The sequence below is a fragment of the Rhinolophus sinicus genome, chromosome 8, assembly GCF_057876585.1.
Source record: "Rhinolophus sinicus isolate RSI-liver-muscle chromosome 8, RSI-T2T, whole genome shotgun sequence".
NCBI classification, from domain to species: Eukaryota; Metazoa; Chordata; class Mammalia; order Chiroptera; family Rhinolophidae; genus Rhinolophus; species Rhinolophus sinicus.
In genome coordinates, this window is record NC_142508.1 from 60,279,761 (window position 1) to 60,303,711 (window position 23,951).

A 23,951-nucleotide genomic window follows, 5' to 3' on the forward strand; every position below is an offset into this window, starting at 1 on the left:
CTGCCACTTTCTGCATTCCTAACAGGTGCTTGAGATCTAAGTATATTTGTCTCTCCATTAAAAGCATAGGCATCTCTAAGGCAGATTTGTATCTGGCTCACCTTTGTGTAATTCTGCCACTGCGAGTTCCACACCTTCCAGGGTGGCGTGGGTGAGTGAGTGTGTATGTGAGTGGGCTGGTGCACAGATAGTCCACAGCCACATTTTCCTGCATGATCTTGGGCAAGTTTAGGAATTTAGTAATTTAGCTTCTCCATTTGCAAAAGAGATTAATAACATCCATTATACGGTTGTTGTAAAGGTTAAATGGATAAAAAGCTTGAAACTCTAAACATCTGTCTGAAATGCAATAAGTAGTCAGTATATTTCAGCTATTGTTATTAGTTAAATTACCCTACGTGGTGTAAAAGTGATACAGGGTGAAAATGTGTCACTCTTTCAACTCCGAAGGTTGGGTAAGGCACGTTGACAGTGATCTGCCCCGAGGGGTGGTCCTCAAGAAGTCCGGAATTCTCCTGCAATGTTTATAAAAGTGAAAGGGAGTTTTTCTTTGTGTCGATGTCACAGTAGCATGGTTGTGGGGTGACTGAAATGCAGTATTGAAATGGATCTCTGCAGGACCGAAAGCAGTGGTTTGAAGACTGTGCTTATTTCAATAGTTGAGTTTCTTTTAATGGCATTTATTTCACAAATTATCTTGCTTTCTTTCTTCTAGTTCTGGGATTACCGCCAGCCTCGGAAATACCTCAATATTCTCCCTTGCCAGGTGCCTGTCTGGAAGGCCAGATACACTGTGAGTGTGACACCTATCTGGTGCTGGGAAACTTCCATCTTGGTGTTCCAGACACAAGGGGCCAAGGGCCATTTTCTTATTTTCTTTGTGAGGCAATGTTTTCTTTCTGTCTATCTTGATTTGGGGGGGGAACGTGGTGGTCATGATGGCATAAAAGGTATTACCTGTTCAATAATTTGCCCTTGGAATGTTGGGTAAGAATCTGTCCTAGAATTGCTAACCATAGCTGGACTGGGAAGCTCGGCAGTGTGAAGGTGGTCACTGATGGCAGGGGAAGAGGGTGAGATGGAGGCAGAGCGTTGAGAGGCTTGTGGTCAGTGGATTGTGGTGGGAAGAACTCTGGCTTTAGATTCAGAAGACCTGGGTTTTAGGCCCAGCAATGCCATTTAGTCTCCCATTCCGCCCCCCCCAACCTTTGTTGACATACAATTGACATAAAATATTGTATAAATTCAAGGTATACAGTGTATTGACTTGGCATACTTACACACTACAAAATGATTACCAACATAGAAAACACTTCCATTGCCTCACATAATTACCATTTGTTTTGGTCATGAGAACATTTCAGATCTTAGCAACTTTCAAGTATGTAATACAGTGTCCTTAGCTATAGTCACTATGCTGTACATTGGATCCCCAGAACTTATTCATCTTATAACTGGAAGTTTGAACTCTGACTAACGTCTCCTTATTTCCCTCACTCCTCAGCCCCTGGTAACTGCCATTCTACTCTGTTTCTAAGAGTTCAGCTTTTTTAGATTTTTACATATAAGTGATATCATACAGTATTTGTCTTTCTCTGACTTATTTCACTTAGCATAATGCTCTCAAGGCTTATCCATGTTGTAGTAAATGGTAGGATTTCCTTCTTTCTCATAGCTGAAATATTCCATTGGTGTGTGTGTGTGCCAGTGTCACATTTTCTTTAATGTATTCATTTGTTGATGGGCGATTAGGTTGTTTCCCTACCTTGGCTATTGTGAATAATGCTGCAATGAGACATTTAATATCTGTGTGGCCATGAGCAAGCCACCTGAGGTTTTTGAGCAGCGATTTTTTTCCTCTGTAGACTATGAATAATAATTTTTACTGTGCCTTTTTTTTCTTTTTTTATTGTGATAAAATTCACTATTTTAAAGTGTTTAATTCGGTGGCATTTAGTACACGTATAATATGCCTTCCTTTTGAAAAACTGTATATGAAAATGCTTTATAAAGCATAAAATGCTACAAATATAAAGGGCAGGCTACTATCAACCTTCCAACAATTTTTCCATTGGTACATTGATAGTTGCTGATCAGAGGTAATATATTTCTTCTAGTGTCAATTTGAAAGGGAGCATAGGGATGAATAAAGCTACCTTTATACATTAGGCTGTCACCCTGGGGCATGATGGAGCATAGAGGATAATTTGGGTAGTAAGTGGCTTTTGCATCTGGGAACACATGTCAAGGAATCAGACGTTCTTATGAATTGAAATACTTCTCTGGATTAATATGTTTACTTAAAAAATAAACAGAGAAGTCCAGGAGTGCTGCCAGGAGAAGAGATAGAAATAAATGTGCTTTTAGGTGATGATGATTTATTCCTTAAAAACAGTCTAATTATCAATCTAATGGGTCCCTTAGCTACTTAGCAGATTGAGTGTTGATAAATAAAACCTGACTGGAAGGTTTTCCTTTGAATAGCTGTAGTATTTGGGACAATGGGAAGGGTACGCTTCATGCGAGTGGTATGCCCCTGGTGCATTTCCACATGGCAGGAATTATGCTTGCTGCTCTGGGCTTTTCCCCAGAGTACCTTGCATGCTCACTCTGGGAACGTACCCAGTAACTCTTAGAGGGAGCTCAGGGAGAGTAGCTAGGATGTGAAACTGCGTTCCAGGGTGCAGCGGTCAGAGCCATTCGCTTATTTTAGAATATTTTAAAAGTTCTTCTCCAAGTATTTGGCTTAGCTTTATTTTTCACTTGCTCTGATCCCTTCCAAAAGCAAAGAAAAAGTAAAAGAAAACCAAAAGAAAAGTAGATGTGATTGTCAACTTAAGGTATTTGGAAAAATTTTACCCATATGGGTCGCAATTTATTTTAGTTAGGAAAGAATGCCAAGTTTGGTAACTGACGACTCAGCTAAATCTCCCTGGGATAATGACCTGCTTTTCCTTTTCTTGCTGTAGCCTTTCAGCAATGGATTAGTGACTGTGATGGTTCCCCAGCTTCGGAGGGAGAACAGTCTTCTCTTGTGGAATGTCTTTGACTTAAACACCCCAGTCCATACCTTTGTGGGCCACGATGATGTGGTGCTGGAGTTCCAGTGGAGGAAACAGAAGGAAGGTGAGTGAGAGAGAAGGCCGCTGCCTGATTGCCTCTGAGCCCTGTTCAGCAGCAGCTCCGGTCAGGTTTGGCTGTGAGGAGGACGCACCGTACAGGGCTGGGCTTGAGGAACCAGAGCGTCAGGGGCACCAGCACCTTTCATCACAGATAGGTGTGCAGGCTGCGGTTCTTCTTCCAGGTTCCCTCCTCTTATGTTCAGTGTAGTCTCTCTCCTGTGTGAAAGAGATCTGTAAGAAATTGATAGACTTGCTGTTGGATCATTTATAGGGCTGAAAAACTTTGGGGTCACTACCTTGAGAAGCCCCCGACAATTGCCCTTGCCACTCTATTAATGAGGGAGACCCTAGGTCATCATTTGTACTGCCTACCACAGACTCCCATTTCTCGTCACACATACGTCCCATCCCATTGAAGATAGGTTTGGCCAAATGACTTGGTTTGATCATGAAACATGAACAGAAATGATGCGGTTTCTTCTGGGTTGAAGTATTAACAGCTAGTGTGCAATTACATGCTCTCATTGCCTCTGCCACAGCAACTGGTGAAACACCAGATGGAGCTGCTCTGGTCAGGAGTGAGCGTGAGGTGGAGATGTAGAGTGAGCAGGAAACCATTGCTTTAAGCTACTGAGATTTGGGGTTGTTTGTTATTGCAGCTTAATTAGCCAGCCCTCACTATTGTGGGGTCAGAATTACACTGGGAGTCAGGAAGCCCTCGACCTGAGTTTCTCCACCAACCCTCCATGCAAATTCAATTGCCACCTCTCTTTTCTTGAGATCTTATTGCCATGCTCTCTAAATGTTTTACTGAATAGAAATATATTTCTTGGTCTTTTCATATCATAGAAGGAAAGTTAGGCAGTGGAGTAGCGTGTCTTGTCTAGAGCCCAGGAAAGGTCTCTGGTAGATCTGGGATTAGAATGGTCATCTGACCCCTGCTTGTTTGTGACCCTCATAAACCTCTTCCAGAATTGTTTTGAAAGGACTCTTTTGGTCATCCTCATAATTTTCCTATTTTTATTTCTATAATCTGTCTTGTTTCTAGAAACATGAGGCTGCTTGGTCTTTATCCCATCAGTTTGCATGCATGACTTTGGCTTTCAACTTAATCTCTTGCATTTTGCCATTGTGAAAAGATGATGAGTTTCCCCGCAGTCTGGCAGGGAGAGGTTGGCCTGTAGTTTTGTGTTGAAATAAAAAGTTTTTAGCAACCCATTTTCAGTTATCTATGTGTGGTAGGGTGAATTGTGTAAATTGGGACTGTCTAGCCAGTTGTGAAATTTTGAGTACAAGTTATAGGTGTTTTTAAAATTCCTTTTTATTGTGTATTATATCATCTATCTAGAATATTGCATAAAACATGGACAGTTTAACAAATTATTATAAAGTGAAAATCTGTGTAACTACCACCAAGGTCAAGAAAAAGAACACTGCTAGAATCACAGAAGCTTCCTGATCACAATCCCCTCTCTTTCCCCAGAAGTAAACACTATCCTAATGCTTTTGATAGATGATAGTGGTTTCTGTTTTTATCTTTTTGGTTTTACTGCCTATTTATGCATCCCTCAAAACAGTTTAGGTGTGCTTGTTTTTAATCTTTTATGACTATAATCATCCTGCATGTATTCTTGTATTTTAATTTTTATTTTTTCTGCCATATCTTTGTAGTCAATTTTTATTGGAAGATCTTAAGCTTTGATTTTGTTTTTTGCTGTGGTGTAGGAACTCCCAGAGAGGTAGCAAGGAAATCAGGACGTTACAGCCACAGGAAGAGGACGCTTCATTAGGGAAGTGGCGGTCATTGGTTTCAGGTGTTGCTGGAGAGAAACGCACTTCATTGTACAAATAGGAAGCCATGTATTTAAGAGAGGCATTCCGAAAGCAGATTGAGAATGGAAGCCAGATTGTAAGGTAGCTAAACAGAGGCAGCAGGAACTGGTTTTGTGAATGAAGTTGCCTTCAAAAGCAAGGTTGATTGGCAGAGGCTGCTGCCCTCTCTTTCTGAAGGCAAGGAGAAGATGCAAGAAGTGGGGTATGTGGGAAAGCAAAGGCCGTTTGAAAAGGAGATAGAATAGGGCCAAAGGCACAGCTAAAGCAGTTGGGTTTAGAAAGGAATTAGGCACAACTTTTCTTCAAAGTCAGGGACATGCAAAGAGGCCAGATGGGGAGTCAGAAAATAGTTGACGTGAACATGAGTCTAGATGGTAGAACTCGTAACAGGCAGTAGTTCGGGACTGCTGCTGTCTTGTTAGCTGTGTACAGGGATATATTGAAACACTGATTGAAGGCAATGACCCAGAGAAGGAACTTTTCTCCCTCACCCTATTAGCTTGAACAGATTGTGTTCTCTGTTGCCTCAGTTTCCCCATTTGTAAAACAAGGGAATTGGATGAAATTAGTTCTAAATTCTTTGTTCTCTGAAGATGGCCACGAAGGAGATTCTACACACTACATGATTACCGTGAAATGTCCTGATCTTTCATAAAGCTCTTTCATAAAGCACCCCGAACCTTTTCAGAATAATTGCCCTTTCACCAGACCTAATATTTGAAAATATAATTTGGTCAACTCAGAACATTAAAGATTGATTATTCATTTTATAAAGAAATGCATGCATCGCTTTACCAAAAAAAATCCTTTTAAACAGTAAGATGTCATGATGCATTTAAAACAACTCATTTTACAAAAATTGTATGCATCCTCATCTCTTCTAGAGCATATAAAAGAAGAACGTTTGTGGAGGTGAAAGTTTAATGTGACATTAAACCCCAGCATCACTCTTCCCTTGCTAATTTGCTAGTTATTATTTCACTTCATTTAAGTTTCTGCTCAAATGTGACTTCTTCAGGGAGTCCTATCTAAAAATAGCTCTGCCATCAGTCTCTGTCCTCTTACCTGTGTAATTTACTTATTTTTTATAACACTATCACTACTGGATATTTTATTATATGTTTATTTGTTTGTCTGTTTCCACTACTGGAAGGTGAGATCTATAAAGACAGAGCTTGTTGTGTTCATGCTGTAGTTCTAGTGCCTAGGAAAACACCTGGCATGTAGGAGGTGTTCGATAAATATTTGTTGAATGGATGGATGGATGAATGAATGAATGAGTCTCATTCCATTGCAATCTGTAGCAAAATTGATGTTGAATCCAAAGACATTTCCAGGATTTTTACTTGGTGATTTCTAGGGTCCAAGGACTACCAGCTCGTTACATGGTCACGGGATCAGACCTTGAGAATGTGGCGGGTGGATTCCCAGATGCAGAGGGTATGTATTCATTGCTGTTGTGGAGGAATGTAACTGGATACATTGTAAAGTTTAAAAAAATACAAGATCTGGTATTTATGGAAGTTAGAAGATATGTATTCATTGCTATTGTGGAGGAATGTAACTGGATACATTGTAAAGTTTAAAAAAATACAAGATCTGGTATTTATGGAAGTTAGAAGATACGTCACAGAGGTGTTTAATACATACGCATACTTGCTGGTTGGCCAAGTGGCTCATGTGTGCCACACTAGGGTGTGGGGTCTTCAAGAGCCAGCTTTGGGATTCAGCACTTTAAGGCTGAAAACCTCTAAAGGTCTCTGTTTCTCTTGTCCTGGTGTAAGAGGGTGTCGGTAGCATACCGAGCTAATAGCCTGTGGGCTTCATTTCTTTCTCTTCTTCTAAATGGACTGGGAAGCTTATCCTTGAACTCTGCAATGTTCTGAGTCCTCTACGGCCATAAATAACACCTGTTCTATAAAACCTCTTTCAGGTTTTGCCCCATAAATGATATGTTTCTTATATGAACCACAATGGTACCTGGTATGAACTGCTTTGTGGCCCTTGCTTTGTTCTGCCTCATCACAGGGTTCTGTCTTCTCATTTGGTGGCTGCATTTCTTGAAGGCGGGAACCAAATCTCACTTGTATTGCCTCCCCCACTGCACTCTATATGGAGTGGATACAAAACCCTGGATAAAATTTGCAGCACTGCTTAGTATGAAGTCACTCTTGAGTATTTTGGTCAATTATCATGACCTTACTGCCTTTCAAATCGGTTTTCTCCAAAAAGTACCACTTGTTCCAAATGCTTTGAAGATTATGATATTTTTGGTTTGGGGTTATGCGAATAACTCCATCAGGGCTTGGAATTTAAAATAATGTTTTCGGAGGTTTGCATAAACAAGAACAGGATGAAAAATTCAGGGTGGAATAATAGAGTCTATTCTCCTGAGTATTTACCTACGGAGAGTTGCTGATGGATAAAGCCTATCTTGATTGTATCAGTTTTTGGCCAACATCTCTGTCCTTTGCGATTCCCATTTTTAAGTTAGAACTCTTAATCAAACGTGATGATCATTTCCAGACTTGTCTAGAGCTAGATCTTCTACCCTTTGTTGCAGCTTTGTGCAAATGACATCCTAGATGGTGTTGATGAGTTCATAGAGAGCATTTCTCTTCTGCCGGAACCAGAGAAGATCCTCCACACTCAAGACACAGATCACCAGCACAACTCAAGCCATGGGGAGGAAGAAGGTAATTGGTCAACTGATGTTTTAGAGGGGGTGCCCCTCTACGCATTTCAGAGTTGTAGAAGATGAAGATACCCCAGAACTACTCTCTGGCTCAATTTCAGAATGTTTGCCAACAACTGAACCTCTCTCTCCTGCTAGTCTTAAAGGAAGACCCCCCAAGCAATCTCCTGGAAGAGAAGAAATCAGATCAGCCGGGACTGCCTCAGACTCTGCAGCAGGAGTTCTCCCTCATCAATGTGCAGATCCGGAACGTCAACGTGGAGGTAGGTGTTCAGAGTTTAATGCACTGTCTCTCGTGCTTGCGGGTGGCAGGTGGTGCGACAGAGGACTGTGTCAGCTTCGGTTTTCGCTAACTCATACCTTTGCTGCTCTAATAGGTAAGTCTCTTGGTTTGCTTTTTCATTTCCTAGGTTTTCTAAAGAAATAGTGTTTTGCAAACGCAGAATTTTTTTTTCCTTACATACTACTTTCTCATAGTACAAACTAAGGGTTAGACTGATGCTTATGTGTCTTAAAATTTTAGATGCTCTGACACCTCGTTTTACCATATGTGCAGATAGTTAGATCCTGGAAGGCTTAGTGATTTGGCAGAGAAGTTACTGCTGAAGTTAATAACGGAGCTGAGTTTAGAAGCCAAACTTCCTGACCACCCAGGGCTTTTTGGAGCTTTTCTGTGTGATCTTCCCTTAAAGTTGGTGATTTAGATTCAGAGTAAGAAGGTGACCAAGCCTTTTTGTTCATTTCACACATGGAGAGGTTCACTCTTTTCCTTTTGGGCAGGTATTGAAATATTTTGCTTCAGAGAATTGAGTCTCTCTCTACAAAGGAGTTTTAAAACTCGATTAGTTTTTCTTTTGCCCAGATTCAGTTAACAGTAGGCATGGATATGTGCACTTATGTAATTATCTCATTTAACCTTTAAAACAGCTCTGCAATAAGTGCTTTTATCCCCACTTAACAGAGAGGAAATGTAGACACTAAGAGATGAAATGACTTGTCTGAGGTCAGCAGCTATTTGGTGGAAGAGATAATATTTGAATCCAGGTCTCTAGATTTCCCACGTGTGAGCCTCTTTTCACTGCACTTCAGGTGTCTTCCCTAGTTGGCAGCATAAGAAAGCAAAAGAGAGAAAATCCTTGATTAATTGGTTATCTCTCTCAACTTGGTTTATATTCCTTTGTCCCCATTGAAAACAGGGTGGCTACCTGGTGATCTGGTTTAACAAGGAGATATTGATTCCTTTCTCAGGCATGCTTTTTAAAAATTGAGATATAATTCACATACCATAATTTATCCTTTTAAAGTGTATAATTTAGTGGTTATTAATATAGTCACAAAATTGTGCAACCATTACCACTCTACTTCCAGAACCTTTTCTCATCCCAAAAGAAACCCTATATCCATGACCAGTCACTCCCCAGCCCCTGGAAACCACTAATCTACTTTTTGTCTCTATGGATTTTTCTAGGATCCCTTGTTAACTTGTTAGCTATTTAATTCTTTCCTGTTTTATTTCCTGGTCTCAAAATAAATATGACAAGTTTCAGCCTACCTCAGAGCTCTAGGATGAAGCATTTTTAAGTCGAAATATTTAGAATTTATTAAATCGGTGCTAAAATTAAAAATCTAACCTTGAAAATGAGTGGTCCAAATCTTCCAAATTCATTTGTCTTTGGAGATTCTCCCTTCATCTTTGGAGATTCCAGAAACTCAGAGCACTTAGCACCCATTTGTATGTAGAAATCCTTTGTGGTTTGTCTCCGGAGCAGTTGTCACTTTGTCCTTTGCAGATGGATGCAGCGGACAGGAGCTGCACTGTGTCTGTGCACTGTAGCAGCCATCGGGTCAAGATGCTGGTGAAGTTCCCTGCGCAGTATCCAAACAACGCTGCCCCTTCCTTCCAGTTTATCAACCCCACAACCATCACATCCACGATGAAAGCTAAGCTGCTAAAGGTGGGGATCTGTGTTCAAATTCTCCATGATGTAAGAGGAGAGCTCTGCTCATACACATCAGTGTCTGAGTTGAGTAGTAAAGTTGAATGAAAACTGATGGATACTATTTGGAAGTCACCTGTCCTTATCCACTGCAGTATTAACACTTCCTATTTATTTTGTGTAGAAAACGTTAGAGCAGTGATTCTTGCCTTTTTTTGGGTCCTAGACCCCCTTTGAAAGTCTAATGGAAACTATAGACCCTTCCCAGAAAAATTGGCACAAATATTGCATGTAACTTCAGAAATGTTGCATGTGAATAATAATGCAGTTCTGTAATTGCATATAATCTGCTCACAGATCTCATTAAAGCTATGCATTAATCCCAGCTTAAGAACCCTGCAATACAATTTCATTTATCTGGAAACAATACGCAAGATATATTTTCAAGCTGAAAGGTGATAGAAAAAAGTACATAAGGTCATTTAAGAGAATCCATGCCATAAAAAGAGATGGTGCCATCCTAGAATGAGTCTGCCTGGCTGCACAGGTGAATGTAAAAGGATGGCAGTGCATCAGTGGAGGTGTTACAGGCTGGCATCTGGTCTTTACCCCTCCAGGTTCAGAACCTTGATTTGTCAGTTCATGCAGAACTAATCAGCCAGAATCCTTGTGAAAAAGCCCCATGAGCTGGGGATGATATATCTTTTTCAGTGTGAGCAGTGTCACATGTGAAGTCATAAAAATGTCTTGAAACCAAGTTGGCCTGAATGCTGTTCACTTTTGCCTAGTTTCATGCATACTTGATTCATCTTCTTAGAGTATGATCTGTGACCTAGAAATTTTTCAAGTGTCATAAGGCTCTCTGAAAGGCTAATTACTCAGATTTTTGTGGTATTTGATGTTTTGTACTAGGAATTTGAATATTTCATTGTCTCATTTTGACATACAAAAAAAAGATTTTTCTATTGGTATAAAAATGATAGGACTAGGAAGTGTTTTTAAAGATCCAATTCAGTGCTGTCCAATAGAAATATAATGCAGGCCACATGAATTTAAAAATTTCTAGTAGTCACACTAAAAAAAATTTAAAATAGCAGGTAAATTAATTTCAGTAATAGTTTTATTTTATCCAGTATATCCAAAGCATTATAGCAACATGTAATCAATATGAAAATTAAAATTATTGAGATAATTTACATTCCTTTTTTTTTTTTGTACTAAGTCTTTAACATCCATCTTGAATTTTGCACTTACAGCACATCTCAATTCAGACCAGCCATACTTCACATGCTCAATGTCCCCATGTGGGTAATGACTTCCATATTGGATAGTGCAGATCCAATTTACATGTCTGTCTTCAGTATGTGTATGTCACATTGTATATGCAGCATGTGCCTTAAAATGATGGGATTTCTATACTTTTCGCTAAAGTGAAATCTGTTCCCCCTGGCTTGTATTGCTCACTTAGAGCAATTTTCAGTTCAGGCCAGCAGGTGTTACTTCTAAGGTACCGAGATTTCTCATGGAGAGGATAGAATAAGGAGTGAGGAAAGGAATCGAATTCACTATAAATTAAGAATAGTTGTTCCATTACTAGAAATGTGCTCTCTCAAAACCAGCGTGTATGCTTACCCTGGCTTTCTAAGAAAAGGGCATCTGAAAGTGAGCTCAGAAACGAATTTTCTCTTTGAGCCTCTAGAGAAGGTAGAAAGTAGGATGTGGCTTTGGAAGCCTCAGGCACAGCCATGCACCAGTCGCCCTGCATCTTCTCTGCTTCCAAATACAAGTGAATCAGGAGAAAGAATGTTGCTGTTCCTGACTGTGTTTTGTACCTTTCCCAGATCCTGAAAGACACTTCCCTGCAAAAAGTGAAACGCAACCAGAGTTGTCTGGAGCCCTGCCTGCGCCAGCTTGTTTCCTGCCTTGAGTCTTTTGTGGTGAGATTCTTGTACCAACCTATGCTTTGGTGTTTTGTTTCATTTCTTCCTCCCTAAACTCCTGGGTGCCCTGATTTTGTAATAATGTATCTTTATTTTACAACTCCACTTTAAGACAAGTTGTGGGTTTCTATCTGTTGATTTTTACATTTTAGAACCAAGAAGACAGCACTTCCAGCAACCCCTTTGCACTCCCGAACTCAGTCACACCACCTTTACCCACATTTGCCCGAGTAACCACTGCCTATGGGTCCTACCAGGATGCCAATATTCCTTTTCCTAGGACCTCGGGGGCCAGGTTCTGTGGAGCAGGTTGGTCTCTTTTTGGTTTTATGATTCTAGATTTTGAGAGAGATCAGCTAAGGATGTCATATAGTCTATATAGTAATCCCTATCAGACGAGTTTTCTTTGTTTTTATTTCCTAAGACTCAGAAGACTTCTGTAGTAGTGTTTATATTGTCTGATGCTGAATTGGTGTCTGTGGACATATTCTGAGAATGTTCACCAGAATAACAGTCTTGATGAGCATAATTTTTGAGTCTTACTTAAAGCCCTGATTCTAAACAGCGGACAGGTCCCCTAACCAGGATATATAAAGTACCTGTGAAGACCTTTTCCAAACATCATATATCTTGTCTCTCCTGGGTCCTGGAGATTCTGACCTTTGTCCTTGTTAAGTATGGCTGCAGTCATGAGCCTTTGCACCTCATGAAAAGGTATTGAGATAGACAAAAGGTTGACCAATGCTGCCTTAGGGTTTCCCATGTCCAGTTTATTGACTTTGTTGTACACATGTGATGTCTTCTTTGTCAGGGTATCTGGTGTATTTCACAAGGCCTATGACGATGCATCGAGCAGTGTCTCCTACAGAACCTACTCCAAGGTGAGTCTGGGAGATGGCAGGTGTAATGTAAAGTGGTTTTTGTTTTCGTAATTGATAAATTTTATCTTTTAGAGCAACTTTAGGTTCAGGGCAAAATTGAGTGGATAGTACAGAGTTCTCATATTGCCCAGTCTTCATATACGTACAACCTCTCCCAAATTACTGGTTTTTTAAACTTAAATAAATATTATAAGTTATATACTGTAGACTTCTGGTTCTGCAATGTGGGGACCGAGATGACTTGGAAACCTTCCTGCTACAAACACCTGGATATCTTGGTGTAATGTAATCAGCATACTTAGGAGCAAATAACTGAGCTCACAAGAAAGAAAGGAGATTGAACCAAGTGCATGAGCAGGCGCTACTGCTCTCCTGGGACTTGGCCAGTCTCTGCAGTAACTCAGGCAGATGAGACTTTGGCTCTATAAGAATTGGGAATTAAGTGCTAGTGACCCCCTACGTTACATTATGTTCCTTATTTGAAAAGGTTGGACTAGAAAACAATCATCTACTCACAAAGGGAAACAAGAATATCTGGATTTTGGATCAGAGGGAAAATGTTCCTATTTGAACATTTTTTTATGCTAACAGTATTTTATTGAAGCATAATTTACAGCATACAAATGTATACTTTTTTTCCCCCTCCTTCCCTCCACCCCCAACTCCGGTTCAAGCCGTTGTTTCTCAGTCTAGTTATGTAGGACACAGCTCTCTGGCCCATGCTGGTATTAGGAGCCTTGCGCTCCCCCGTCCCTGCGGCTGAGGAAGTCAGTCAGTCGCCAGTTGTTGGTCGGCCGCTCACGGCAGCTCTTGCCGGCTGCTGGCCACCGGCCGCGTGTGGCAGCACACAGTAGCCCATAGCAGCTCACGATGGTTGCCGGCCACTCACGCTGGCTGCTGGCCACTCACAGCGGCACATGGCAGCACACAGCAGCCCAAGGGAGCTCATGCTGAGCTTCAGCTGCTCACGGCAGCCCAACTCCAAGGAGAGCCTGTTGTTCAGAATCTTAGCTGTAGAGCATGCAGCTCACTGGCCCATGTGGGAATTGAACCGGCGCCTTTGGCGTTAGGAGCACGGTGCTGCAAACACCTGAGCCATCTGGCCGGCCCGAAATGTATACCTTGATGATCAGCACCCAGATCAAGATACAGAGCATTGCCTTCACCCCAAAAGTTCCCTGGTCCCTTTCCCCGTAGGAAACTGCTCCCCTGACTTCCATCATTGTAGTTTAGTTTGCCTGTGTTTGAATTTCATCTAAATAGAATGATGCAGCATGTAGTATTTTATGTCTGGCTTATTTTATTTTGCTCAACTTAATGTTTTTGAAATTGATCCACATTGTTGCACGTATCAATAGTTACATTGTATGAAAATAATACAGTTTATTCATACTCCAATTGATGGACGTTTGGATAATTTCCAGTTTGGGGCTATTATGTGTAGATCTACACATACGAGTCTTTTTATGGACATGGATATTAATTTCTCTACCTAAGGAGTTGAATCTCTGGGTCATAGGATAGCTATATGTTTGTTTAATTTTATTAGAATTGCCAAAACATCTCCCTCCAGTGGTTGTGTCATTTTACACTCTTTACAAGCAGTGTTTCAGAGTTCTGGTTGCTACATATCCTCTCCAAAACTTGATGTTTTTCAAGCTTTTCAATGTTAGCCGTTGTGGTGGGTGTGCAGTATTATCTCATTGCGGCTTTAATTTGCCCTCCCATGGTGATGACTAACGAGGTTGAACCACTTTTGTGTGCTAATTGACCATTTGCGTATCTTTTTTTTGTGATGTGCCTGTTCACGTTAATCTGTGGCTTTTCTTTCTCCCTCCTTAGTAAATTTGTGATAAAGAGCAGTTTTTTATTTATTTTGATACAGTCCAGTTTACTGCTTTTAAAATTTTGTGGTTAGTGCTTTCTTTGCCTACCCCGAGGTCATGAAAATATTTTTCAGTTTAGCTGTTTCAATAGACATATATAAGTGTTCCAGCATCATTTATGGAAAAGGTTTTCCTTTTTTTTTTATTGAATTCGCATCGATAACTTTGTTAAATCAATTGAAAAAAAAAAGAAAATCAATTGAGTATATGTTTGTGGATGTCTATTTTTTCCCTTTGATCTCTTGGTCTCTCCTTATGCCAGCACCACACACAGCAGCCCGTGGCAGCTCACGGCAGCCCAGCTCCAGGGAAAGCTGTTGTAGAGGGCGCAGTTCACTGGCCCATGTGGGAATCAAACCAGCATCCTTGGCGTTAGGAGCACAGCACTCCAACCACCTGAACCACCGGAAGTTTATTATTCTTATCCGGGATTGTGTTGGCTATTTTAGGTCCTTTGCATTTCTATAAAAATATGAAATCAGCTTATTGGTTTTTACTATAAAGCTCATATTTGGATTGGAATTGTGTTGACTCTGTAGATCAATTTGGAGAAAGTTGATATCTTAACAATATGGAGTTTTCCAATCTACTAACATGGTGTACTTCTGTTTGGGTCTTTTTCAGTTTCTCTCAGCAATATTTTGTATTTTGAACATACATTTTTTTCATTAAATTTGTTCCTAAGTACTTGAGGTATTTGATACTAGTATAAATGACATTTTTTTTTTTTTTTAATGACATTTTTAAAATGTTTATTTTCCAAATGTCTGTTTCTAATATATAGAAATACAGTAGGTTTTTATAGATTGATGTATCTAAATTTACTTGTTAGTTTTAGTAATTTGTAGATTCCTTTGAATTTTCCATGTGTATAATCACAGAAACATTTTCTGCTTCAGCAGATAAAGCATTTTTCAGTTCTAAAAGTTCCATTTGTTCTTTTCCATTCCCCTTCCCCCCACACCTCCCATTTTATCCATCTTTTCCTCTTGGTTTCATCAAGTGCCAAGAACAGCACTACTTAAAAATGTGGAACGATTGAAGCCAGTGTGGGTAATTCTGCATTTTCAACCACAGATCACTCTCAGCTTTGTCTGCTTATCATACTGGCTTGATTGCGCCCATGAAGATCCGCACAGAGGCCCCTGGGAACCTACGTTTATACAGTGGGAGCCCCACTCGCAGTGAGAAAGAGCAGGTCTCCATCAGCTCCTTCTACTACAAGGAGCGGGTAAGCAGCAGAGCCACTGTCTTTGATTCTCCTCCCTTCCCTGGATTCTTGTTCTTTGCCTCCCTGCCTGCCACGCACAGCCGCTAAATTAGTAATCCCCTAGTCTTTCACTTCCATAATTAGTTTGTTAAAGAAAGACTATTGCTTTGTGCTTTTCTATTGGTTTTTACTACTGTAGAGTGTATGCGGTTGGGGGCATGGATAGTTCTCATAATCCATAGTCTTCTCTCCCCATTTAACCCTATCCTTGTAATCCCCAGTCAGTAAGCTGATTCCCATTCTTTCAGGTAGAATAATTTACCTTCAGGTTTTCCTTGGTATTCTGATGTTTGTTAATAAATTAAAGGGTGTTTATGAAGGCTTAGAATCTTGATTTATTTGGAACTTCATAGTTCTGAGACATTTTCAAGTTGATCTCTAAAACGTTTTATGCTTTTCTAAGTCTACACTGAAGTATCCATTTGAATGGACCAGTTTACATAAAAATCACCTGAACCCGTCCTTATGTTCCTTATGTTCCTGGGTTCGTAAGGAACTCATCGTCCCTAAAGTAGCTATTAAGCTGTCAGAAGCCTTTGGTGACGACAATGTAGAGAACATTGGCAGAGTGTAGGAAGGATGCTGAGAATTCTTTCTTGTCAGATTGAGAGTCTGGCTTAAACCAGCTTTTAACTGACAGCATGTTTTAAATAGAGCTACCACTGGGCTACTCACAAACTCAGTCCTTAGGGATTCTTTGCTGTCCCCCGCTAATTGAGAAATGATTGACTATAATTAAAATTTTAAAATTAAATTATTTTAAATAATTCTAGCAAGTGTTAAGGAGTCTTCCACTTATTGCAGTATAGTATCTAACCTTATTAGTTCACACTAATAGTTGGCCATCTCTTACTTTGTCTGATCTTAGGGTTGTATAACTGAAAGGAGTGGTAGGAACTGATGCGTGCGTGAGACAGGACCAGTCTTGGGAAAAACCATTCGGTCCAATAGGGAAAATGATTTTTAGTCCTTTCTTCATATCTCTGATGGAATTCTCCCACCCCATGCCCCGGCCACCTGCTGTCACAGACCTTCTTGGAACACCTATATCTTCCCAGGTCTTTTGCATTAAAAAATTCTTTTTCTGCAAGGTAGCAGGTAACTGATAAGATAATTTGATAAACTGGTTGGAACTAAGGCATTTTCTAATTGACGTACTAGCCAAGCAGACTCATGGTTGGATAAATGTGGGAATTTTCTTTAGCTCCAGAGTCAGGTTGAGGAGATCTTTTAGTCAAAGAAGCCGTTCTGAATTCCCTTCAAATCGTGTCTTGTGCTACTCATGCTTGTGTTTGGATTGGGCAAAATACATGGACCAGCACTTTTGACTCTGTGACAGTGTGTAAAGACCATGTTGAGTCAAAATAATTCTCGTTCCAAGGTGGGACCTCTCCTAATGCAGAAGCAGTTGTGAAGCCTACATTCGTGTTTTTGATGTCTGGGTCCTTTTACTACAAACACCATAATCATAAAGAGGGACCAAAGGAAAAATTGGGATATTTCAGTTTGGGATGGTTCCCATTGTGCCGCTTCTCCTCAGAGAATGCGCTATGATAGATACTCCAACAGGATGACATAGTAAGTGGTCTTTAAGTTTTATTCCAGATAGTGATCAAGCAAAATGGAAGGAGATACTTTTATTATAATTGTATATGAAACTTCTGTGTTGCTGTACACATATGTACAGGAAAGTTCACAAATCATAAGACGGGTATAATTCAGTGAATTAACAATCATATTGACCAAGAAATAGAACATTACAAGAACCTTAGAAATCCTGGGGAAGGGAGGTACATTTCAGTGAATGACATACAGTAATTTAGGTTAAATCTTATGAAATTGGTGATATTTGAACATTTTAGACCTTAAAGAAAAGTTTCATGTGGTTCAACCTAAGAAGCAGTTAAAATGAGTCAGTCAGTTTTTTTGTGATGAATCTGAAATAAATTCATCTCTCATTGAAGCTTGTTCATGTCCATTCCATTTACATGAGGGAAAGGGGGAGGATTAAAGAAATGACATATGGCCACGATATTGGATATAGGCCAATATCTTCTTCCTAGAGGGCATTATAGTTTTGTCCCTCGAGGAGTATTTTCTGATCCTCGTGTCTCGTTTCACATGTCAAGTAATATGACTTTCATTACTTTTGTTCTGGAAATGATTCCAGTTTACTAAATTTCTCTGTGCTAAGTCTTCATTTTCAGCCCAGATTTTTCTCCTATATATTTCTGTTCTCTTTTAGATTTCTACCCCTGGGATCTTTAAATGAGTAAGAATAAAGGAAGAGACTATAACTGCATTAAAGTATAGCAATGATGGAATTATAGCATATTTTGGAGATTACAAAAAATTTTTTATAGAGCCATTGAGGATTACTGTTTGTTTCTCTTGTTTTTGTGTGTTTTTAACCTGCCCTACTGACGTCATGTTATATGAAGCCAAATGTTCTTGAGATGGAATTCCAAGGTTTGCTTCTAAAAATTAAAAAAAAAGAGTGACACACATAAAAAACCATCAAATTTCATAGGAAGTTAGAAAACACACAGAGACGCTAGTATTCATTTGGTAACCGGACCAACTATTAACAGGTGAGGAACTATTGCTTCTTCCAAGGGTAAATTGGAAGACCCAGAACTTCTGAGAAACATTAGACATTATCCTATGAACATTTAAACAATTTTGCAACCTCCCACATTTGCTTTCGTTCGTGTAAGTAAAATAGCTCTAACATAAATACCTGGAGTGGTCTTGAAGTTACTACTAGAAGAAGTTCTGATTTCCACAGTCTGTTTATGCTCCCAGTTTTACACTGATATTTATGTTGTTAGAGTGCACGCAAGAGTATAGGTCCTTTCAGCCTTAGCTCCTGCTTTCCCACATTTCTCTGGGGCTCTCACTTCCCCATGGCATCGCTCTTAAAATAATCCTGTAGTCCCAAGGTCAAGATTTCCAGGTTCCCCAATCTCCCTCCAGCCACACACCAAAAAAATGAGGTATTGAGTCTATTGAATTTCTTCCTTTTTAGGAATGAGAATCTTCTCGCCACATATGTGTGCTCCTGAAGGGGAAAGCAGAGTCTTTCACCTGTTTCTGCACTTGTGCTGTGACCTTAATGCTTGGTAGAGAACCACAGACCTTGACCATAGTTCCTTGGTCAGAGCGGTGTGGACATTAGCTTCCTTATTATCTTGAAATGGGTTTTGGGCTGAAGAGCAATGACATTGAAGCGGGGTTTGGAATGTGATGGGTTGGATGGGAGGTGAGGGAATGCACATACTGCTGTGTTTAGGTTCAGATTTTTTGGCCATTTCAATTCCGATTTTGCAGTATGCTATGGTACCTTTTAGTCCATCAGATGTGTGGGAAGCTTTCATTTTATTCTATATTTTTCCCTTTTAATTTTCTTGGTGTTTTTCTTCCCTTCTCCTGGGTGTAACGTTTTCATACACAGATGTCTCCTCGCTCTGCCCGGCGACGTTGGTCCATACAAGCAATTAACGACTTCCCGGTACTGTGCGCTGTGCAAATGCTCTCCTTGACTAATCCTGTCTCTGCCAAAAGGCCCAAGAATAAAATGCCACCTGCCTGGCTTTGAGGAACCTGAAATGACAGGCTGGCTGGGTTTTAGGACCAGCAACAATAAATTTTCACTCTTGGGAGTCAGGCACCAAGGACCACCTCTTGTTCCATCCCAGTTTCAAATGGGCGAACAGTGATACTGTTAAGGATTGTGAATGGACTTGTTTGAAAAAGAACTGGATTCTTGGAAAGAACCCTGGTTGTAAGCCTTTAGTTTACCTGATTTCATTGGGAGTATTTGTATAATTTCATAGAACTTCCAAAAGCCGACCTTTGGTATAGGGGGAAGCAAGAGGAAGATATAAGAGGCTTCCACCATTTTGTCTCCTTTTATAGTCTTAGTTAATTCAAAGAGAGAAGTACCCACCTGCTTCATTGGCGTGACGCATAAGCTAGTTTTTATCCTTTGGGAATTTTCTGGAACCAATGTTTTCCAGAAAAATTTGTATTGACAGTAAATATTTTCTATTGACAGTAAAACCTCCGCTATAGACACCCTCTCTTCCTTTCCTTTCTTTCTTACTCATTCCTCTTCTGTCTTCCTCTCCCACCCCCTTCATGTTTCAGTAGTGCCACAGCAACTTCAGGCTGTGCAAGGCGCCCTTGAGACTTTAGCATAAATTTAATTTGGTGTAAAAAAATATTTAGGGGACTAGTTCAATAGCTTTTAAGTATAAAAACCAGTTGAAATCAGGAGCCCTGAAAGTACCACTGCTGCCAACAACTTGCAGGTGAAGCCACCAGCGTGGCCACCTTTCCTCAAAAAGTCTGTCCCAGCCAACCCAACTGCTGAATATCCACTGATTTTTCCAGCAGTCCCTGCTCCCACTGCTACTTAAATAGGAACTCATTTTGACTCCCTGCTGCTCTGCTGATTATGCATTGTTTATGGGGTTGCTGCGAAGCAGTTGGTGGCTTATTCTTGGGCTGTTTTTACATTTAACCCATTTATTGTTGCCTCCAATTGTAGCAGTAACACTGGTGGTACAGTCGCAAGCTGGCTATTGATTGTCATTCAGTGCTGTTTGCACCAATGCCTCCCTCCCTCCTCCTCCCACCCAACTCCTTTTTCCCCTGTCCTCTTTCCTGTAATTCCGCGAACACCTTCTTGGTATGTTCAGAGGAGCATCTGGTGCTCATTATGTGATAACCTGTCTGTCTTGCTTTGTCTCTCTTCCCTCAATCCCTGCTCATGAAATCTGTGGGAAAGGGCATTTTCTCTTGATGGGGCATTGAGAAGACCTAAGAGCAACGCAGAGTCCTTTGCCTCCCAGAGGTACCGATTGCACCGCACAGAAAAGTACCCATGTTCCAGCTCATCAGCATGGGACTGGAGTGATGCAGGGGGTTTGGGGGCATTTGGGCCATGGTGCCCTCCCCTCACCTTGAGAGATCAGCCACACCTCAGCCTGGTGTGTCATTGTCTTCTGTGTGTTGTCACCTGACAGTTGCACAGATAAGAGAGACTCCTAAAATTGCCAGCAAGGTATTAAGGGAAAAGGAAGTCTTGGAGTATGAACCCTTTTTGTTGCCAAAGCTCTGGAAGAAGCACCCTGGGAAACTGTCCATGCTTGTTAGGGAGCAGCACGGATTGGAGATTTAGCACATCTTCATTTAGGCAGCGTAATTTATTTGAATCCCCAGAGTAATTGGCCACTAGACAGGATTGCCGAGTGACTCCTGTAGCCTGAAGGGGAGAGAATTCCTATTGTAAAACCACTAACCATCAAATTGGAAAAAAAACAAACAAAACTGTTTCATGACCCTTTAAAGATTTTTGATACTGTTTTACAGTTATTCCTTGTTGGATTAAATGAACGAATAGTGCTGTCCCATAATTGCTTTTATAATTTGATTCTTGGTGGCAGCTATAAGTAGATGACGCTGTATTGGGGAAGCTTCTCCTATTATAGGCTCAAAGGCAGTTTCACGAGGTCCCATAAAACATAGCCTGTACGTCATCGTCATTACAGATCAAACAGTGAAGCACCTAGAGGCCTGGTGTCTCAAGAAGTTGACGAGGAAGTCCCAGGAAATACAGACTGATTTTCATAATTCAGTGAGCACAGTAGCAGAAAGTTGTCCAAGACCCACTGTCTTTACCTTTTCATTGAGTTCTTATTGACGATTCGCACTGTTGTGTTTCTACCAATCTCTGTAGAAACCCAAGACTGCAACTGGGGAAGAGTCCTAGGACATCTTTTTGGACTCTGAGTCTTCTTTATGAATGTATCTAAACTTAACAAATCCAGGAAGGAGATTAAACAGTGTGAGGTGCAGGCTTGTGAGCCCGGCCAGAAATACGGCATCTGGGTCTGAGCCTGGCGTGTCCCCTGGGAAGCCAGCTAGCCCGGAAGCTGCTTGCCTCTGCTGGTCTTCAGCACACTGCTCTGGCTCAGCAGAACAGTCATGGTGCTTGGCAGGGAAGTGACTTTAGAAGTGAATAACTAACTGTAGATGATGGTGTGTTGGATAGGCCTCCCTAGAATCAGGTGTTGATTTCCTTATATGCAGAAATGGATCCGTTTAAAAGTGGACCAAACTATTTACATATCGTAGGAACAGGTGGCATAGTCGGGACTTATTTGTTTTCCTTTTTAATCAAAAGTCATGTTCTTAAAAACAGGTTAACAAGGTTAACAAGGTTAACAAGGTTAACAGGTTAACAAGTTTAGCAGCCTAACAGGCTTGTGTTCAAATCTCAGCTCTTACGAGTGTGGGCTTGAGTAATGGAGGCAACACCTCTTCTGTCAGAGAGCTGTGCTGAGGCTCGTGCTCGCAGAGTGAGCAATCCGTAGCAGGAGCTAATGTTGATAATAACAGGCAAGCCTTTAAATCCTAAGTCAAACAGCTATACACTTGGACTCAAGTCTAAGACATTTCTCATTTCCCACATGTGGGCTCCTGGGTCGCCATTTGTAGGTAAGACTCTGGGGAAATAAGATAATTGCTTATGATCTTCCATGTCCATTACCCACGTCCCTTGGCTCAAGTATCTTTAACATTCTAAAATGATCATTTTTAGAAATAATTCAAGTCTGCTAGGAAAATCAGTTTAAAATGAGCTGGTCTATTTGCAGATGAACCACTTAATATTTTCATTAGGTTTGCTTAAAAAGTCAGGGAATTGTGGGTTTCACTGTGGTCTGAAAGCAGTAAACCCCGTCCCTCAGGAGGCTTCCGTTTATTTCCAGTTTAGTTAAATGAAGCTATAGTGAGTTGCTCAATTGTCCAAGTGTTTCTCATTTTCTCTTTGTAATAAGGAGCCAGAGTCACCACTTAGAACAGTGTTTTAGAAGCCTTCCAACCAACCTGAAGACCCACTTAGATGGATAATAGTCCCTTCTTGGTTGAATCTTTTTAGTGTAGACCTTTCTCCCTCCCTCCCTCCCTCCTTTCCTTCTTTTCCTCCTTCTCTCCCCCTCTCATGTGTGCTCATTTTCTCTCCCCTCCCCCTCCCCCTCCCCCTCCCCCTCCCTCTCCTTCTCTCCCTCTCCCTCCCCCCTCCCTCTCCCTCTCCTTCGCTCTCTCCGTCTCCCCCCCACCTCTCTCTCTCTCTCTCTCTCTCTCTCTCTCTCTCTCTCTCTCTCTCTCTCGCCCTCTCCCTCTCCCTCTCCCTCTCCTTCTCTGTCTCCCTCTCCCTCCCCCCTGTCTCCCCCCCTCTCTCCCTCTCTCCCTCCTTCTCTCCCTCTCCCTCCTTCTCTCTCCCCCCTCCAGTACCCTAAATCTCATCTGATGACCAATTATGTGGGACCTCTGGGTTTGTCATTTCCTGGGATTTTTAAACTCCTGGAAACCAGGATGAAAATCACAACGAAATTAGTGTATGTATTTATACCCTCCCTGTTCTAGTTAAGCACACGGGGCTGTTCCTGTCACTGCTGGATGGATGGAGGCCAAATTACCCTGCACTGTGACATGACAAAACCAGTCATGTCATAGTGCATGTCGTCTTGTGTTGGTTAACAAGGCCTGGCTCCAGCCCATTGTGACAGATTGTTTGCTCTTTCGCACCTTCTCTCCTTACTTGCACCCACGTCAGGATATTTGTGGCTAAAAGGATAGCGTTTTGTGAGTACGGTCGTAATTCTTCTTCAGAAAATAACCAAGGGTTAGTGGAGAATTGAAGGGCTACCCCACAATGATAGATTAAGTTTCCTCTTGTATTGCAGAATGATGTCTCCTGTATGGATAAATAGTAACTGAACTGCTTCTTAAAATCAAATGGGTTCAGGTCCATATTGATGTTGTAGCATACGTATTTACCAATTATGATAAGCAATTCAGAGACTTCATTTACCTTCTGTGAACTAAGTCTGAGTATCCTGGATTTCGTAGGTTCCATAACACTTCCTCATCCTATAGGAAGTTACGTGCATTGGGCAACCTTGTGGATGAGAAGGGACATCAGTGGTCAGTAACACCTGACATGACTAATTTATGGAAGAGTGATTGTATAAAAATCACCTGCGGAACATGAATTTGTGAATAATCTAAATAATGAACTAATCTAAGGTTTATACACATTCCTAAAGATTACGGATTTTAAAATTGCCCCTTTTCAGTTTACACGGTGTGTACTCTCACCTTTCCGTGTACCCTTGCTGACTTGGTGAGACAGCAGTACTCATCCTGAGCCACAAGTTGTCACTGCGAAGAGAGTGATAGATTACATTCACAGCAAATAAGTGACTTGCCTGGGGCCACCTTCAACCAGTACGTGTGGCAAAAAGACCTTGGTTTTTTTGACTTAGAATTGCAGACCCTTTCACTAGCTTCTTTTGCCTCCGTTGTTAATAAATATG

The 23,951-nt window shown here is 41.0% G+C and overlaps 1 protein-coding gene across 2 annotated transcripts in view; it reads left to right on the forward strand.

Moving 5' to 3' along the window:
* Positions 1-23,951, forward strand: part of WDR59 (WD repeat domain 59) — a 65,358-nt gene that overhangs the window by 25,881 nt on the left and 15,526 nt on the right. Inside the window, exons 9-19 of one of the 2 annotated variants that reach the window (XM_088800232.1) lie at positions 716-793; positions 2,970-3,126; positions 6,316-6,395; positions 7,519-7,651; positions 7,789-7,913; positions 9,441-9,605; positions 11,429-11,524; positions 11,680-11,836; positions 12,339-12,408; positions 15,372-15,525; positions 19,019-19,075. In XM_088800232.1, coding sequence (XP_088656358.1) covers positions 716-793; positions 2,970-3,126; positions 6,316-6,395; positions 7,519-7,651; positions 7,789-7,913; positions 9,441-9,605; positions 11,429-11,524; positions 11,680-11,836; positions 12,339-12,408; positions 15,372-15,525; positions 19,019-19,075 — 1,272 coding nt within the window. The remainder of the gene's footprint in view (positions 1-715; positions 794-2,969; positions 3,127-6,315; positions 6,396-7,518; positions 7,652-7,788; positions 7,914-9,440; positions 9,606-11,428; positions 11,525-11,679; positions 11,837-12,338; positions 12,409-15,371; positions 15,526-19,018; positions 19,076-23,951) is intronic. The other variant, XM_088800233.1, reaches the window with a different exon arrangement.